This window comes from Fundulus heteroclitus, unplaced genomic scaffold (assembly GCF_011125445.2).
Source record: "Fundulus heteroclitus isolate FHET01 unplaced genomic scaffold, MU-UCD_Fhet_4.1 scaffold_208, whole genome shotgun sequence".
Lineage (NCBI taxonomy): Eukaryota > Metazoa > Chordata > Actinopteri > Cyprinodontiformes > Fundulidae > Fundulus > Fundulus heteroclitus.
In genome coordinates, this window is record NW_023396620.1 from 6,844 (window position 1) to 24,250 (window position 17,407).

The 17,407-nt window shown below is 43.4% G+C and overlaps 2 protein-coding genes across 4 annotated transcripts in view; one reads left to right on the forward strand and one right to left on the reverse strand.

Annotated features, from left to right (window-relative positions):
• The first annotated feature begins 240 nt into the window (after window positions 1–240).
• Window positions 241–3,079, forward strand: LOC105925876 (twist-related protein 2). The gene has a single exon (XM_021316120.2). The coding sequence runs from the start codon at window positions 683–685 to the stop codon at window positions 1,325–1,327; it is 645 nt and encodes a 214-aa protein (XP_021171795.2). The 5' UTR covers window positions 241–682; the 3' UTR covers window positions 1,328–3,079.
• A 5,426-nt stretch (window positions 3,080–8,505) lies between these two features.
• The window catches only part of hdac7a (histone deacetylase 7a), a 58,609-nt gene continuing 49,707 nt past the window's right edge, over window positions 8,506–17,407 (reverse strand). For all 3 annotated transcript variants that reach the window (XM_021316106.2, XM_012861939.3, XM_021316104.2), the window contains exons 23-27: window positions 13,831–13,949; window positions 13,224–13,357; window positions 12,952–13,033; window positions 12,676–12,814; window positions 8,506–12,598 (exon numbers count right to left, since the gene is read on the reverse strand). In XM_021316106.2, coding sequence (XP_021171781.2) covers window positions 12,556–12,598; window positions 12,676–12,814; window positions 12,952–13,033; window positions 13,224–13,357; window positions 13,831–13,949 — 517 coding nt within the window. In that variant the 3' untranslated portion in view covers window positions 8,506–12,555. The remainder of the gene's footprint in view (window positions 12,599–12,675; window positions 12,815–12,951; window positions 13,034–13,223; window positions 13,358–13,830; window positions 13,950–17,407) is intronic.

The following is a 17,407-nucleotide window of genomic DNA, read 5'->3' on the forward strand; positions in this document are numbered from 1 at the left end:
ATTTTTAGGAATCCAGGAATGATGGTGCTGAGCTGTGAATGCTCACCGAGATGGGGGGAGGGCAGTACCTTGCTGTGGAGGAAATCTGGAACCTATAAACCTCTGCAACTTCAGGGACAAGGAGCGAACGTCACAACGGTCGGATCTGGTTGGCTGCGCAACAGATCTCTCTCTCCTCCTCAACGCCTTGAACGGACCAATCGGTTAGGACTCGTTCCTCTGGTGCTCTGAAGCTCCACTGTCCTAAAATGCGTTCCAGGCCAATCAGGGATCTGAGAGGGAGGGCAGCTGAAAGATTCCCAGTCGCCTGCCTTTAAAAATGTGCGCTCCGTTTGCCGTTGTTTCACATGCTGCTTCAGGAGAATGACGTGAGAAAGTTTGTGCCTCGTAATGCATGCGTTCAGAGGCTGGAATCACTGTCGGGGTTCCGCACGTGTGGATGAAGGAAATGACATCGGCTGCTGGCTCTTCCACTTCGGCTTGATCAGATGTACCCCAGGGAGAGGTTGCGAGGAGACTGACAACAACAACAGAAGATCAGACAAAGCAAAAAAAGGACCACCTGAAGACAAACAGAACAGAGGAAGAAGAAAGACATCTTAGCAAAACAACATCTGGATAAACGCGAGATTGAAGGACGAGGGACAATTTTAAGAAAATAAGAGGAGAAGTGTGGTTAAGCATGAGAGAGGATGAGCTGTCCAGAGATGAGCACCCTAAAGGAAGGGTGGTTCCCAAAGAGAAGCTGGCAAGACCGCTTTCTAATGCCTGCCCTGTTGTTGTAGCCATGCCGGGCATCACCGGGTGTAAACGTCCTTTGGGCTCACACACCGACCATCACCTGATTCCACTCGCCCCTACCTCAACAGAAGACGGCGACAGGCTCAAACCCGGGGATGACGTTCAGATATACACCCCAACGGGCCCCAAAAAACTCAAAAGGAGCCCCACGCATCATCCGCCTTCCTCCAGCCCATGCCTTTCTCCCGTACCAGGTCACAGTCCCGGAGGACTCCCCACCCTGGAGGACCCACACGCCCAGCGGACCATCGCCAACATCCGCGAGCGCCAGCGGACTCAGTCGCTGAACGAGGCGTTCGCGTCGCTGCGCAAGATCATACCGACGCTTCCCTCGGACAAACTCAGCAAAATTCAAACCCTCAAGCTGGCGTCCCGCTACATTGACTTTCTGTACCAGGTCCTGCAGAGCAACGAGATGGACAGCAAGCTGGCCGGGTGTAACTACCTGGCCCACGAGAGGCTGAGCTACGCCTTCTCTGTCTGGAGGATGGAAGGGGCCTGGTCGACCATGTCCGCTGGTCAGTAGCTGGGCCGGAAAGCTCAACGACGTTGGCAGGGAAGGATTGATACAAACCGAGCTCTTCTGTAAGGCCCATTTGGCTGTACCTCCCGATTTTTTTTGTGAATCAATCAGACTGATGTATCGTTGGATTGTTGTTATTTAAATTTTTTAACTGATTGTTGGGGGGGGAAAGACGCTGGGACCCACTCAAAGTATGACCTTCTTGTAAATGTGTACTCTGTTTACATCTAATCCAGTTAAGGTTTGGAACCGACAGCAGGTGAAAAAAGCTGGTCTTCATTCAATATTTCAGATTATAGACTATCCCTGCAGATTTCCCTCTGTATACGAAGAGATCTGCTTAAGACCTATCTATCCGCTCTCTTAGGTTCTAAAGTTAGAATGCTGGTTTCATCAGCTAGTCCCACTTTTTTCATTCCATATATAAACTTTACAAAAATATCTTTATTTACATCTGTTTCTTGTCTTGGCATATAAAAGGTACATTTCTGCAAGGTATATAAAACTAAGTAGCTGTAGGGTTTAGATGAAACACTATTAAAACTGATCCTGGTCTTTTGCCTTGCCCAAATCCTTATGACTTTTCATTTTCCAGCCCCCGAATCCCCCGGCCACCTCTGAACTTGAGTAACAGTGGAAAATATAGCCGTGGGCAGTTGCCTCTTTAAAACAAAACCAGGCCCCCTTTGTGTTATTTCCCAGTTCCAAAGAGAAACTCCTGTTGAAATATTTTCCCCTCTTTTCTGGCTCCCATTTTGCTGGCATGGCACGAAGCTCTGATACAGCTGACGAGGAGGCGTAATGAAAACAAACAGTCTTTTTAAAGCCATTAATCATGTGTGTCATCATCAAAGGAGAGGCTGATGTGGCTTCCCGCTGGGGTTAGCATAAACCGTGGGGAGTGATGAAGGAGGTGAGAGCTGATTTATGCACACAAACGTGGACATGTGCATAGGTGTAGCTGTTTGCATGTACGCATTTCCTACAAATTGCATGTTTTTTCAACGAGCGACGTTCTCAAAATGCGTCCGTAGCATTTGTTTGACGCCAGAAGCGTCACAAAAGTATACATCATATTTGCATTATTGAAATTGTATTATTTATTCCTTAACCTAGCTCCTATTTCGACAAGAGAACTACAAAGGGTATTTGGCTGGCAGGTTGTTAGGTTCCAAAACAAATCCATGACGAACCACTTCTTCCTTTGCTGCCAGCATGCAAAAAGATCGGCAACCCATCATTTGTTACAAGGAGAATTTTCCAGCTGAGGGGAATTTTTTTTTTCTTTTTTTAATCCTGCAATGATCCCAGTGTGGTCTCACAAGGCTTAACTTCCCTGGCATGTTAGAATATTCTAGACATTTCAAAATAACTCCTCGTCCAAAAGAGAATAAACTTAATCTTGCAAAGAATCTGCCAAAATGTTCTGAATTACATTTCTATTAAAAACATTTTATATTTGTTCAAGCTAATTGTGTTTGCCATTTTTGAAAATATTCTTTGATTTTGAGAAATCAAAAAAAAAAAAAAAAAGAATCTTTGAGTCGTTTATGGCTCTGTTTGTGTCTGAGTTACCTTTAAGCAGGTATCTGGTTTGATTATATTTTAGTAAAACTGCTCTTCTTAAATAAACTTCATAAAAATACACCTTCTATAACCTTTTCAGATTCTAAAAATCCATATTTGTGTTGCTTCTGTAACATTCTACCTATTGTTTACTTCCAGCTGATAAATAAAATCTGATCTCTCACATGATGTGGCATTAAATGGCAAATCATTTAGGCTAAGTGTAACTCACCCCAAAATATATTTTTTAACTTTATAAACTGTTACTGTGCATTTTTTTTTTACATTTTCATGTGAATTTATTTAAGCATGCATTATTTGCCTTAAAACCATCTTAGTGCTGCCCTCTTAGGGTTGAACTGTATGGAGTGACACTGAAAAGAGATTTGACATTGTAAAATCAAACATTGTAAAATCAAACATTGAAAAATTAAACATTGAAAAATTGCTTGCAATGACATGGAAAAAGAGAGTTGGTATTGAAAAATTAGACACTGAAAAGTCGAACATTGTTTTTGCAGTGACAGCTGAAGGAACTCTGCATTGACACTGAAAATGTCTCTCACTGCATAAAAGCTGCAGCATAAAATGCTTATGAATGTCATCATAAGTTTTTACGTTCTAACAATGTTTGACTTTTCAGTGTCTAATTTTTCAATGCCAAATCTCTTTTTCGAAATCATTGCAAGTGATTTTTTAATGTTTAATTTTTCAATGTTTGATTTTACAATGCCAAATCTCTTCTCAATGTCGCTGCAAGCTGTCACTGTTTTAGCTCTATAGAACGGTGGCTATTGCAGTTGAATTTTCCTCTTGGTTCAAACAGTAGCCTACATGCTTTTATCATCATAGCCCCGCGTTCGGATAGAAAAGCATCACAGTCAGACACATGCCCCAGTCACTCTAAGGAGTTTGCAAGCATTGGTTGATAGCGTTTAGCATTTGTTACTGCATTGAGCGTTAGCTCATGTTAGCAATTATACTGTAAACATCACTTTACCCCTCAGAAACTGCACCCACCCTGTCCTCCACTGCCTCAGCAGCGCTGGCTTCAGGTGTAGCTGAGGTAGTGCTTTGAGCCAGCGACTGGAGCTGATAACGCTCAGGCCCGCTGGGCTCTACAAAGCCTCCCTCAACCTTCAGCGATGGGGGGGTGGTGCGGAATCCTTCCGTGGCGAAACCACCTGACGCTGCCCTGGTCATTCTTCATGACTACCTCCTAATTTCCCTCGTCCTGACCACAGCCTCGCTTAACTACCACCGCCCGTCTCCACACATAGCCCTGCCCCTCAGGGTCTCTTGGCACCGTCCATTCCGATGCCATTTTTTGGCCCCGATACGATACCCGACACCTGGCTGTGCAGTATTGGCCGATACCGATACCATACCGATACCATCTGTTTGAATTTGATGTATGTGTGTATATATGAAGAACTGCATACAACTTAGGGTAGTAAAACTTTTTATTGCCTACCTGGAATGGGTGACAATAGTTCAATAAACCTTTGGCTCTCAAAGGCCAAAATAGTGCAACATTCATGAACTTATATAACATGTATAATATTAGTCGGGAGAGAGAAGGCTGCATTCAAGTGACATACAAACATCAAAATCATCATAGTATCGGTGTCCTATTTGTTGGTACTCGGCGATACCGATACCACCATTTTAGTGCTGGTATCAGTATCGGTGCAACACTAGTTTTAACCAAACATTTGGTTAAATAGACTAACCCTGTACATGCGTGACATTAATATGCATCCCAAGTTATCTAAACACAGGTGTGAACACACTCAAGATGCTTTGAGGACAGTCATTCTCAGACTCCCTTTAAATGTGGCATTGGACACCTGCATTAGTTGTGGTTGGTGTTGTGGACATGTCTTAGGAAACAGTGAAGGATAACCCACTGACATGGTGTGACTCCCTTCAAGCAGCAAGTTATGTGGACATTTCTTTGTTAAATAAAACACAACAACAAAAATTAACACTTAGCAAAATCACATCTTAACATGAGGTCGGAACAGGTGCAGTTTGCTGGATGTTAGCGAAGAGACTAGAACACATCTCTTGACTTTTCACAGACCACAGTTTGTTTTAGGATGAAATAAGAAATGGTAAGATGTAAAACTATGTTGTATTGAAACATTAATGTCAGTGGGTTGTGTTTATAACTAGAGTTCCCACTAGAGTTCCCCACTTTGTTCACTTAAGCTAACATTAGCATTTTAGCTGCTATGCAGTTAATGCAAGCTAATTCTAGGTATGTCAGTGTCACTGATAAAAATGTTAATGACTTAATGTTGTTGTTCTTGCCTTCTTCTAAAATAGTGTTTAGTGGGTTGTTTTACCCTCTTAAAACTGCTTGGTGAAAACAGTCCTGAACAATTTCCTGAACTTCTCCTTTCCGTCACAACTTGACAATAAACGCTGCAGAGATTTATTCGTCCACCACGCCCTCTGTGTCTCCTGTCTCTCTTGTTAAACGCTCTCCCCCCTTCCTCCCGTCCTCCCTCCCTCCTTCTGGTCTCCCGTTTTTTAACGAGGTCCCTGTGCCTTTGCCTGGCCAATCACGAACAGTTAATAACTCTGAAAAAGAGCAAGTCAATGTGCAATTACGGGGTGCTGAATATTTATAGCCTGTTTGGTCCTAAATAACATGGAATATTTAAGCTGTGTGTTTTCAGTGAAGGAGCAGCGGCCTGCTAATTGCTTCTTGGCACTTTAACAGGAATCAAATTCTGAACGTGATGATACTTTAACTTGGGAAATAAAGTTTTAAAAAACTGCATTAAAAATATGAAAGAAGAAATCTGCTTTTTAGCTCAACTGTTATCTTAAAAAAAGATTTTATAAACATAGCTTTACCTTTAATGTTTTCCTGTTCTAATATTGAACAAACCACTTTGTTCCAGTCACCTCTCTGTTCTGACCATACTTTTATTATGAGAGGCGTTAAAGCTACAGACACGTTGTTTTACTCAACACAACATTTTGGCTGTAATTCATTTATATTCGTTTTGGCAGTGTCATCAAGCATCAAGCTGGGATTCGCAAACTCTGCAGTTTGCAGTTTTTTTTCTCCACTGACAGTTTTCGTTGTTTTTAGTAACTGTGCAGAGTGATGAGAGGCATGATAGTACACTTCAGAGAGACGTATTAGCCTATAAAGATTATTTTGAAGCAAAACGACAATTTGGACCCTGTTTTGTTAATCAACGTTGTCAGCTTACTTTGCTTCGGTATAGTCAGGTAAAGCTTTACAGGAGTCCAATTAAAATCCCTTTCAATCAGGATGTGTGAAACACAAGTGCAAGGAGGATGTCCTGCTGATGAGTGAGTTACAGAATCATGATTACAGAACCAGTGCAGAGCTCGCTAATATTTGCAGCAGGTGGCTGCGAGAAGGATTACCCTGTATTCAGCTCCATCCGTATCCCATCAGCTGTGACCAGCTTCTTTGCCCTTGCCAGAGAAACCCTCCCCCATAGTATGACGCTGCCACTGCCGTGTTTAACCTAAGGAGAGTCGTGTATCCCAACATTGCTTGTAGCAAACAATAAACAGGACTTTTTTGTATCTTGATTTTAACAGTAGCTTTCTTGGTTGGATTTAGGGAATGCACACCTTATAGTTGGTCTGTCTGCAGCTTTCCCCACAGGAGCTGTTGATTTCTGCAGCTGTATTGTTCGTCAGCTCATTTAGCTGAAGGTTTTAAGGCGACTGTCGTGCGCCAAGAAAGGCAGTAAACAAATCTCTTCGGTGCTACAAAATCCACCAAGGACAGACTGAAGTGGTGCAAAACAAATGCGAGCTTGTGTTCTCTGAGGATTCAACGTTCTGATTGTTTTGGACTTTTGGTAAAATATGGAAGAAAAGAAGCACCACCAAGAGCCTGCGTTATGCCAAAAGTAAAGCATCCTGATATAACCCAAATGTCAAGTTGCTTCTCGTCCATCGGAGGGCAGACTCGGAGTTCTGCCCAAAAATCTACTGCCATGAATAAGGAGTGGGCTCGAAATGTCGTTCACAACAGTGCGGTCTCACTTTAGTGATGGTCTGGGCTTTTTCTGACATGACGGAGTCAAATATCACGAGGCAAAAGAGATAAAGTAAAAGATCAAACCGTTGAAGTTTTGGACCCTTGGTCAGAGAATTCTAAATATTTGAACCCTGTTAAAAACCTCTAAGTCGAAGCAGGTGGAAAAACAGAAGGTAACAAATTATGAGTGAGAATGAGTCACCATCCGTCAGGGTTTGCCGCCCGTGTCGCTATCACATTAAAGATCAAGAAATCTTTTCACATTTTTTCATCTTACAAACAAAACTCAACATGTTATTGGGAGCCGATGTGACACACCCACACAAAGTTTTGCATTATTTTAAAGTGGAAGGAAAACGACTCATGGTTTTGAAAAAAAGTTTGAAATAAAATCTGAAAATTACGGTTTGCACTTTTATTCAGCCCCCACCGAGTCAATGCTTTGTAGACCCAACTTATCTCTACACCTCTATCAGCGCTGCGCATCGGCAGACTGAAATTTCTGCCCCAAAGAACTCCAGGTCAGTCAAACTAGATGCAGAGTGTTCTGTGAATTAATTTTTTCACATTGAAGCAATGTAACACAAGTGAACTCCTTGGATTAAAAGACGTTGAGCCTCTCTTCCATTTCAAAGTCTTCTAGGAATGCTTTGCATTTGGCTCCATCTATCTTTCATCTACTGTCATCAACTCTCACCAGCTTCCCGGTCCCGGCTGAAGAAAAGCTGCCCAGCACGATGCAGCCACCACCGCCTGTTTCACCGAGATGATGTTGTGTTCAAGGTGATGTGCGCATATAGGGTTTAGTTTGCAGATTTACCGCTTCAGATTTGGTCAGATCTAACAAAAGCGTCTCATGTCACCTGTTTTTATGGAAAACTGCAACAGGATTTCTGATAGCTTTCTTTCCACAATGGCCTTTTTGCCACTCTGTCATAAAGGCCAAATTTAGGGCATGCACAGATTTTAGTTGCCTTGTCAACAGATTGTTCCACCTGAGCTGTGGGTCTCTGGAGCTCATGCAGAGTTACCACAGGCATCTTAGCTGATTCCCCTTGGCCTGTATATTTAGGTGGACAGCCATGTCTTGGTTGGTTTGCAATTGTACTACAGATATTCATATTAATGTCCTAACACTGTTCCAAGTTTCCTTATAACTGTATCCCTGACTCATAATTTGGTCTCTGAGGCCTAAGCAGAGCAGCTGGATTAATACTCACAGGTTACTAATCAGGTGATTGCTGAAGGCACAACATTTTAGTTCTCAAAGTAAAAGGGGCGGAATCCATTAGCATGCCACACTTTTCAGATCTTACACTGCTGCTAAACATTTAAAACCGTCTATCCCTTTTCTTCTGCAATTATCTGCTGTGCTGGCCTGTCACACACTGTATGCATAGATTTAATTAAAAGTTGTGGATGTAAAGGGACAAAATGGAAAAAGCTTCATGGTATGTAAACTCCTTTATATTGAAAAAAATTTAATTAAATTAAAAAGGGACTTTGGTTTTAAGCTCAAGATAATAGCCAAATACAATGCACATTTGTACAGGAATTCAAGACAATAGCACGATTTGGAGCAGAATTTATTTTTTTTTAATCAAGAAGAAAAGGCAAGAAGTACAAAATAGACAATCTTTCTATACATACACCAGGTAAGAAATGTGAATGAAAATACAAGTTAAGTAAGAATGAAACAAAGATTTCAATGTCATGGTTCGAGATACAAAGTTACTGTTAAGTCCAGTTAGTTAAAAACTACCAATACACATGCTACTGAATGCATCAAGGCACACGTGTGACGTGTATTTTGGTCTCAGGGTATCTATTTACAGCGTCTTTCTTTAAGAAGAATGTACAAATTACATCAGTAATGAAAGGAATTAAGAGCTGAGGCGGAAACGGCCTCTTCGTAAGAGGAACACGAGGAGAGTTTAATACGGAGCTCGTTTACAGTATGTGACGGACACTCTCGGACACCTTAATACTTGCGAACGCATGCACGAAACACACGAAAGAAGTGCACACGCAGCCACCGATCGCTGCGCATCACACTCGACGACATTCAAGACAACTCAAGACGACACGCAGCTGCCGGCCGTGCTAGATGAGACCGGTGCAGCGTTTTGTTTCAGCGCTGACACGTCCTGCCGGGAAAATTAGGAGGAACAAAAAAAAAAAAAACACAAACAGACTCGTCTCAATTCTGCAAATACAGCCAAACCTCTGCTGCGCCGAGATCCTAAATATGTTTATGTACTGTCTTTTGTTTAAATGGGGGTGGGGGGGGGGGGGGGTTCTGTTGGGAAGAATGCTTGTTTGATTACAAGAAAAGGCCGCCACAGTTTCTCTATGAGTGACAAACCGATGTTTCCTACAGGCCGAATCCCCTTCGTAACTAAACACATAAGGAGTTAAAAATAGCTCCACTGTCCTATTCTGAGTGCTTTAGCATTCCAGAGTGAAAACCTACAAAGAGAAACTATCCAGCCACACTTGCTTATAATTAGTTGAAGTTTCGAGGAGTTTTCTAGAAGCCAACACTTTGAGAAGCTCGACGCTTGTCGTCCAGAAATTACGCTCAGCCGACCGCAGCTCTCGTCTAAAACAACACCAGCACACATAGGAGGGCGACACGGGGATGCACGAAACACATTTTGACCATCTCCACTTTGCGACGCCACAACGACACAAACAAACAAACACAATCTTGTTTTCTTAAGGTTTGGAATGCAGAGTTCCTGAACAGAGAGAGGTCACAATAAAACCATCAGAGGGTCACATGGCATCGGCTTCCATGGCAAAACTGTAGCCGTCCGAGAAGAGCAGCTGTTTCAAAGCTCAGACAGAAGATCTTCGCAGGACATAAACGTTATTAAGAAAAAAAACATTTCTTCATTAAGCAAAACCATTTTTTTTTATTCAAAAGATTATGTTAAAAAAGACTTTCTGAGCTGACTGAGTCATCATACTCCCAAGCATACAGTTTAGAAAAGACTGCATATGTGAAGTGAGCCTTAATCCAAAATGTGAACAACAACAACAACAAAAACAAGCTAGACCTGTTCTCATGTCACTTCCATACAGTAACATTTGGAGCAGGTCGCTTTAAGGCAGGTTTTCTTTGGGTCGTGTGTAGAGATGCACCGAGGGATCGGCTTGTGACCGGGAACCTTCTGATTTTAAGCTTGATCCAAACCTGAGCACCAACCGGCTGCACTATTTACAACTCGCTTCGGCGCGGAAGATGTTACACAGAGCAGAGATCTCAAAGTTAGACACTGCCGGTGTCGAGGAGGTGTTTCAAAGGGAAGGAAAAGGAAGCGCCGAAGGCAGAAGACGCTGTTTAAAAGGCAGTGAGAGTTGTGGCAGAGAAGACGTAAGTAAGTAAGTAAGCAAGCGTCTACGTTCTCTGACGGATGTTTTAGTAAATCACTAATACAAGATGCTAAAGAAAACTGAACTAGCCTAGAAACAGTTTGGCCTTTTTTTCCCCCCCAAACAGTAAAACCCTGTATTACCGAGATTGCTCTATCATGCACACAGTGTGACGTCACCTCGGCTCAAGTTATAAATAAGTGAAGAAAGAATTATATCACAGCAAGAAGGCATTGGAAAAAAAACATTTTGAAGGTTTTCAATTACTGATTTTAAAGCCTTCATTAATCACACTTATCATTTACCATGATAAGTGTGATTCATCCGGGGGCGGTGGCAGGGGCGGGGTCTCTTGTTCTGGTTTAGTCCAATATTAACTGAATTTTGGAGGGCTATTTTTTTGTTGTTTTCTGGATCATACTCCTGCAATGTCATCCACATCCCAACCTGGCGGTATGTGGGTGTCCCATCTTCTTCAGATGGCTGTACACCGGGATGCTGGTGGCATTAAAAACTCATTTCCTTAACTTTTTTAATCTGCCACCCAAGCCAGTTTTGTATAACGGCTAAATGAGATGGTGTCAGTGCTACAAATGGAAAATCTATCATTGCAGAAGCCTGGTACACGGGACATGTTTGACAGAATGTGGGGGGGGGGGGCTTTTCTAGCTCATTGTGCCATAGGCTGTCATTTTAAATAACCCTTTGTTTAAATTCTCCGGCGGTTATTTAGGATCCCAACATCATCCGTCATGTCAACAACGTGCTTCCAGTTTTGCAAGAGGTTTGTGTGCTCGTTTCTCTTTCTTGTCGTCCGCTTGTATGTGCTTTGCTGATTTTTGTCCTGCACAATGTAAATATATATATTTTAGATTATTGTCGTTGTTTTTTTTTTTTTTTTTTAAACAGAACCTGGAATTAGCATTAGCAGGTGGGAGAGTTACAAACACCAAATTGGCATGTTGGCCACAGGGAGCTGATCGGTGCATCTCTAGTCGCGTTAAGTGCATCAACAGTACTGCATTTGTAGAACAATATAATAGTCTTCAGAGGTGCCAGGGTGGAATGATCACGCCTTTAGTCTCAAAAATAAACATTAACATACAGCATTCAATACTAGTGGTACAATAATAGTTTGCTTTGTACATGTCGGAATGCGTTTTACGTCTGTACGCAAGACAGAATAAGACACTGAACAGCAGTGGAGAAAGTAACCTCTCCTACTCTTCCGCTTTACTTTGCAGGAACTACAACTGTAAGGTATTTCGGCCTGCATCGAAAGAGCGAGTGAGGAACAATAATAAGATTTGGAAAAAAATACAACAAAACGCTATTTAATCCAGATCTTCCAAAAAAAAAATTAACTACAAAGAGGAACTGTGTGATCCCAGAGCTTTGGAATTTCTTATGGTTCACATTAAGGAATGAACAGTGCAATAAAACAACAAAGGACAATTGTCCTTTTTTTTAGTTTTCTTTCTTTCTTTTTTTTTTTTTTAAGAAAAAACCACAGTTGTCCGTTTTGTGTCTTCATCCGCTCTCTCTTTTTCTTGAGTTCTTTACTGGTCTAGTGGTTAAACCGTCTCAGTACACTTCTCCTTGTTCAGTCCTCCCTTCCTTTCTTTGAAATATTATTGCGTGTTCCTCCGTGGAGTCTATGAGCCGTCTCCCGATGTCGCACAGTGGGTTAGTTTAGTATCCTTTTGGTCAGCTTTTGCTTCGGCTCTCCCACGCGAAGCGACGTGGCAGAAAGGGAGGACGGTTTGTCGTTCAAAGTCTCCTCGCCATGAAACCTGATGCTGGGCTTTACCAAAAAAAAAAAAGGGAACGTTAAGGCATCAAATCAGCTGCTGGTGCACAGTGCTTCAAGGAGGATCAGAGCCGATCTCCAGATCTGAAATCTGTCTGTATCAACGTGTTTTTTTTTTTTTTCTTTTCACTCCCATGCCTCTCAGCATGGATGTCAGTCAGAGGAGATGGAGAAGCCTGTTCGATAGACTTGTATTGCTCTTTGGTGAGGTTTCCGAAGGTTTCTCAGCTGCAGGTAGTGCTACAAGTGGTTACTAGCTTTGAGGTTCGGCATCATGCGTCGGCTGGTGGGTTCGAGGGCGAAGAAGGCTGAGTGGTGCGGAGGGGGTGGAGGGGGGGGGGGTGGGGGGCCTCAGTGGCATTGCGAACATGACGGCGCCGGAAGATGCGCAGCTGGCGAGGCGCAGGCCCTTGAAGGAGAGTTCTGCGGATTCCTCTACATGGAGTCGCTGTCGTGATCCATCGGCTCATCCAGGCACCTGGAGGAGGAAGGGGACACGTGTTGATATAAAGAAGCGGCGCATGAGAGTGTGCGCATGTGTTAGAGAAGCCGCACCTCTTGTTGGAGATGACGCCCACGGAGAGCGAGGCCAAAGCGTTTACGGCGTCGGTTTCCTCGCAGTCTTGGCTCTGGGCAGCCACGTAGGACAGGCCCACCGATCCGCTGTGGGCCTTGATGCTCTGCCAGTACTGACCTGCAGCACACGCACACAAGCAAATCTCATCAGCGCAAGTTCATCTTTCCAACCAAACTGGGCGTACCCGTATCCCAACAGGCAGCGCAAGAAGAAGGGAGAGAGCGCAGACAGGTTCAAGCGTTTTTTCTGCTCACTTTGTATTTCTATGACCTTCTGAAGGGAGCGGACGGCGTTGGCGTTGGGTTTTTGGCGCAGAACTTCCTCTGGCATTGCATCCTGGGAGAGAAATACGGAGTCAAAGCAGAAAGGAAATGTTTATGTTTTTAAAAATAATATTCACTCCCAAAACTGCTTGTATGATTTTAAAGTCACATTTCTTTACACCTTGAAAGAGTTTTAGCACATAATATAAATACTTTAACCCAACATGGTTTGTAGAAGAACTCCATTACCCAGAATGCCTCACCTGTATACCCAGCAGTGCACTAACGCAGGCTTCAGATGCATCGCAGATGGCTGTGAGGTCGTGACCTCCCTCGAGGGCCAAAATCACTCGGCCTCCCGCGAGGGACATGAGCTGGCGGGTCAGGAAGCCAAAACCTGCGGCACAAAGGCACCAAAGAATTCACACCAGGAACGTCTCATGTTGAAGCTTCGAGGTGACAAAAGCTGTGAGGCGAGCTGCGGGTACAAGACCAAGAGTTCTGGAAAAATGTGACAGAGCTATGGCTGCTATTAACCCCGTCAACTTTTTTTTACCCTCCACAGAAAGGACACCTGGCTCAGTGCTTCCATGCTTGGCAGTGACCCGTTTACTTAATGTTACCACCGTTTTTCAGATCTTCTAAATAAAAATGCATGCTTCATATTGCCATTATGGCACAGCAGGACACTTATTACTCATTGATATGAAAGGATGACAAAAGAAATGAAGAGAGGCGTGATGTTGCTCTGCGGTCCATACTGGAGCAGGACGTGCCACTTTCAGTGACGTCCCAAGGACTAAAACAAGGTGATCCAAGTTTTTAGTTACTAACAAGACCCCGGCGCCTGTGGAGGAGAACTGTGCTTACATTTGGCAGAGACTTTGTAGCCTCCCAGCGGAGCAGGGTTTCCCTCGGCGGCGTCGAACCCGGCAGACACCAGAACGACATCTGGAGAGAACTCCTGGGCGATGGGCATCACCACAGACCTGCAGGGACATCGACAGGTAACAGATTGGTGACTCTGGCACTTCCACAAAGGTTTTTAATGAACATGCCTGTGCAAATTCTCAGTTATCAGGGTCATCTCTACAGCAAACAGGCTTAAATGGGAGGCAACCGGACTTTTGCTCGGTTCTTTCAGAAAATGTTTCAACACCTATCCAGGAGTCTTTGTCAATTCTGGTGGCTCACACTTCAGCGATGCTGGTTTGAAAGGGCATGGAGGCCCTTCCTCCTCCATGGTCCCCTGAATCATCATGATTCAAGGGACCAAATACTGCAGTTATATACTAAATGCACTTAGTTTCAGTTTATTATTCAGAGATTTCAAAGTTTTCTAAGGAAAACAGCAGATTGCATTGAGTCGTTAACTTGCAGCATTCTCTCCTCGTGAATCAAGCACTTTACCCTTATATTTTCTCACATTATGAACACAGAATCATTTTTTTTTATTTCGATTTCATCGCATGGACCATCACCAAGTACAGCATCAATGTGAAGTGGAAAGAAAAACTGTTGTAAAACATTTCTGTTCAAACCCTTTTACTCTGATATCCCTAAATTAAATTCAGAGTCACTCTGTTACTAAATTGGAGTCCACAGCTGTAAACAATTCTAAATTGTGCCTTCTATAAATCAGTTTATTTTATACCAGAGAAGCAAGAAGACGGCATGGTTGGAAAAAAGCGAGTTCTTTATTGAGAGCTCACCCTCAACTATAAGTCAATTTAACGGTTAATAATGATCTAACAGGCGTAATTATCAGGTTATGCCATCTGATATGTCAGCATTTTAACTGGACAGCCTCTCAAAGATAACAGATATCCTTGATCCAATCTAAAGAGTCATGAACCTGACATGTGCCACAGCCCGCGCCGGATCCCCAGCTCAGCAGCGTTTACAAAGAGCCGTTGTTTCTCTGCTGGACGGGCCGCCGTGCCTCAAGTGAGACGGCTCCGCTTCACAGAGCAGGATTTGCTGTCGATATGGTCTTACGCGCCGCGTTCTGCGCGGACTTCAAGCAAATGCGTGTTTCTTCAATGCTGTTGTTGTTAGGAGAAGAAAAAAAAAAAAAACCCTCCACCCCAGAGGTGGAAGGAGGCTCGACTAATGCAGCCCCACGCTGAACGACGGCGAAGTTCAAAGCCGCGGCGCGCAGGTCTGGTTCCCATTAGAGGCTTGTCACTCTCCTCACGTCATTGAACACCGGGAGAGAGAGAGAGAGGGGGGGGGGGGAAACGGTCCATCTGGGATCCATTTACTTTCATTATTCTGCCTGGGGACTAAGGAGATCTCCCTCCCCTTCGTACCGCCACGCAAAATGGACAACATGAGCTGGGAGGCAAGATGCACAGAGAAGAAACGTGCATAAGAAGAAGCACACAGACGTAAACAAGGATCATCTAAACACAGAAAAGTTTGGATTCCTCAAGCTTTTCCTCATCAACTCAGCCCGTCTGATTGTGGACAACAGGGAAGCACGAGCACCCTCTTCACCAGTGCTCATAAACAACAGCAGACCGCAGAACCCAACCCCACCTCGTCTGCAGACCCATTAAAAAGTGCCACGGCCCCCCCCCAGACCACGTAACTACAGGCATCCTGATGGAAAGAAGGAGGGGGGGGAGGTTAAAGGAGAGGAGGGGACGCTTATTAAAGATCAATAAGGAGAGAAGACAGGAAGAGAGGGGGCGTGCCGGTTATTGGTGAGGCTTGGCTTGATGGAAACTGGGGGGGGGGGGAGGAGGGGGGGAGTGAAGGATAAGACTCTTTCAAGCTTGAACGCACACAAACTTTTCCTCATAAAACACATTCCATTAAAATTTTTTTTTTTTTTGGCAAGCAGACCACAAAATGCTTTAAAGACGTTGTCCATTACAAGCTGCTTCTACAGCCTTAAAAACAGAAGGTGGCCAAAGGTGAGGGGCCTTTACGACTGAAGGAAAATTGCTAATACAGCATGTAGACTGTAATGGCAATTTTCTAACGTAGCCTACTTAATGTAGACCTTGAAGGTCAATATGCAATTTAATTTAAAAAAAACTAAAAAATTATTAGAATTTCTAGCCTCAAATATTAGACTACACATAGGCTTTTTGTCACAACAGCATGCTTTTAGCTTGCATGTTATGATCTTCCATTAAATGGTGATCAGTCAAAATTTGTTGCCCACACGCAAGGCTAAACTAAAATCGCACTCCACCCTTAACACATGGTAAACCACAGCGGTGGCAGCATCATGCTGTGGGGGAATACTGCTAGCGGCTGCAGAATGCTTGAGGCTATGGTGGAAGTTCACGCTCCAGCAGGACAACAAACACGAACATCCCAGCAGAGACAAAAATGGAACAGTAAAGGTCCAACATGTGTCTATGCGTTAGAACTGCCCAGTCAAAATTCAGGCGTAAATTCAGCCAGGAATCTGAAAATGACCTTAAAAAACGTCCGTCCGATCTGACTGCGCTTTAGCTGTTTTTTGCAAAGATTGAGCAAAAACTGCAGCCTCGATATGTTTAAAGCTGCTAAAGATAGATATAAACTGCAGGGGACTTCAGCCATGGGTGTTTCTGCCGCTATTGACCCCGGAATAGAAAGGCGCGCCTCACTTTTCTGATTTTTAATGAACAAAATTAGATAATCATGCATCATTGTCCTTCCATTATACAGTTATGCATGACTTAGTCTAGGTTTATCAGACTAAATCCAAATAAAATACACCGAAGAGTAACACAATATTTCAAAGCATTGTATGAATCTAGATTAGTGGAAACTGTAAGAGTGAACGGATTAGTGGATGTAACACATCTTTAGAATAGCCTGTGACCAAACCTGTACATTTCAAATTCCAGAAAGAAACATCAGCTTGCGAGTTATAAACAAAAACCAAACAACTTCTCAGATATATATACCATGTGAGAATTTAAGGACTCTTAGGGCTCCTGTGCCTAAGGGGTCAGATGTGTCTGCCGTAATTTACTTGCGCATATTCATTTTTCCCCACTTACAACAATTACAGGTAATAACGTAGAAATTGGTCTGTCACAAAAAGAGCGTGGGTTTAGGAGTTTTTTTTCCCCCTCCTAAACCAAAGTTTAGATGTTATGATATTGCTGAACAAAGGCCAGATTTACATCTTTATTAAAAAATGAACATGACTGGTGGCTGCCATTACAGGTGGTCTGCTCTGTGTCAGAAACACTCTGCAGAGGGAGCGCCGTCCACAGAAAGGTCAGAGGTCGCGTCCGTGCTACGTAGAGCCAGTCTTCTAAGCACCGAGTTAACGTACTGCTAAAACTAGCTTCAAGAGCGTTTTAAACTCCATTACATCAATAAATCCTCGTCTGCAGGGCCAGCACTCACAGGAACAAACAGTTCTGGCAAATCACAAGTACAAGCACCAATATTTAGTACGGATTTTGGCCCGTCCTGTGAATACACCTTTGTT

What these genes read in the sequence shown, in the direction of transcription:
- LOC105925876 (XM_021316120.2), top strand. Translation starts at nt 683, where the DNA reads ATGAGAGAGGATGAGCTGTCCAGAGATGAGCACCCTAAAGGAAGGGTG.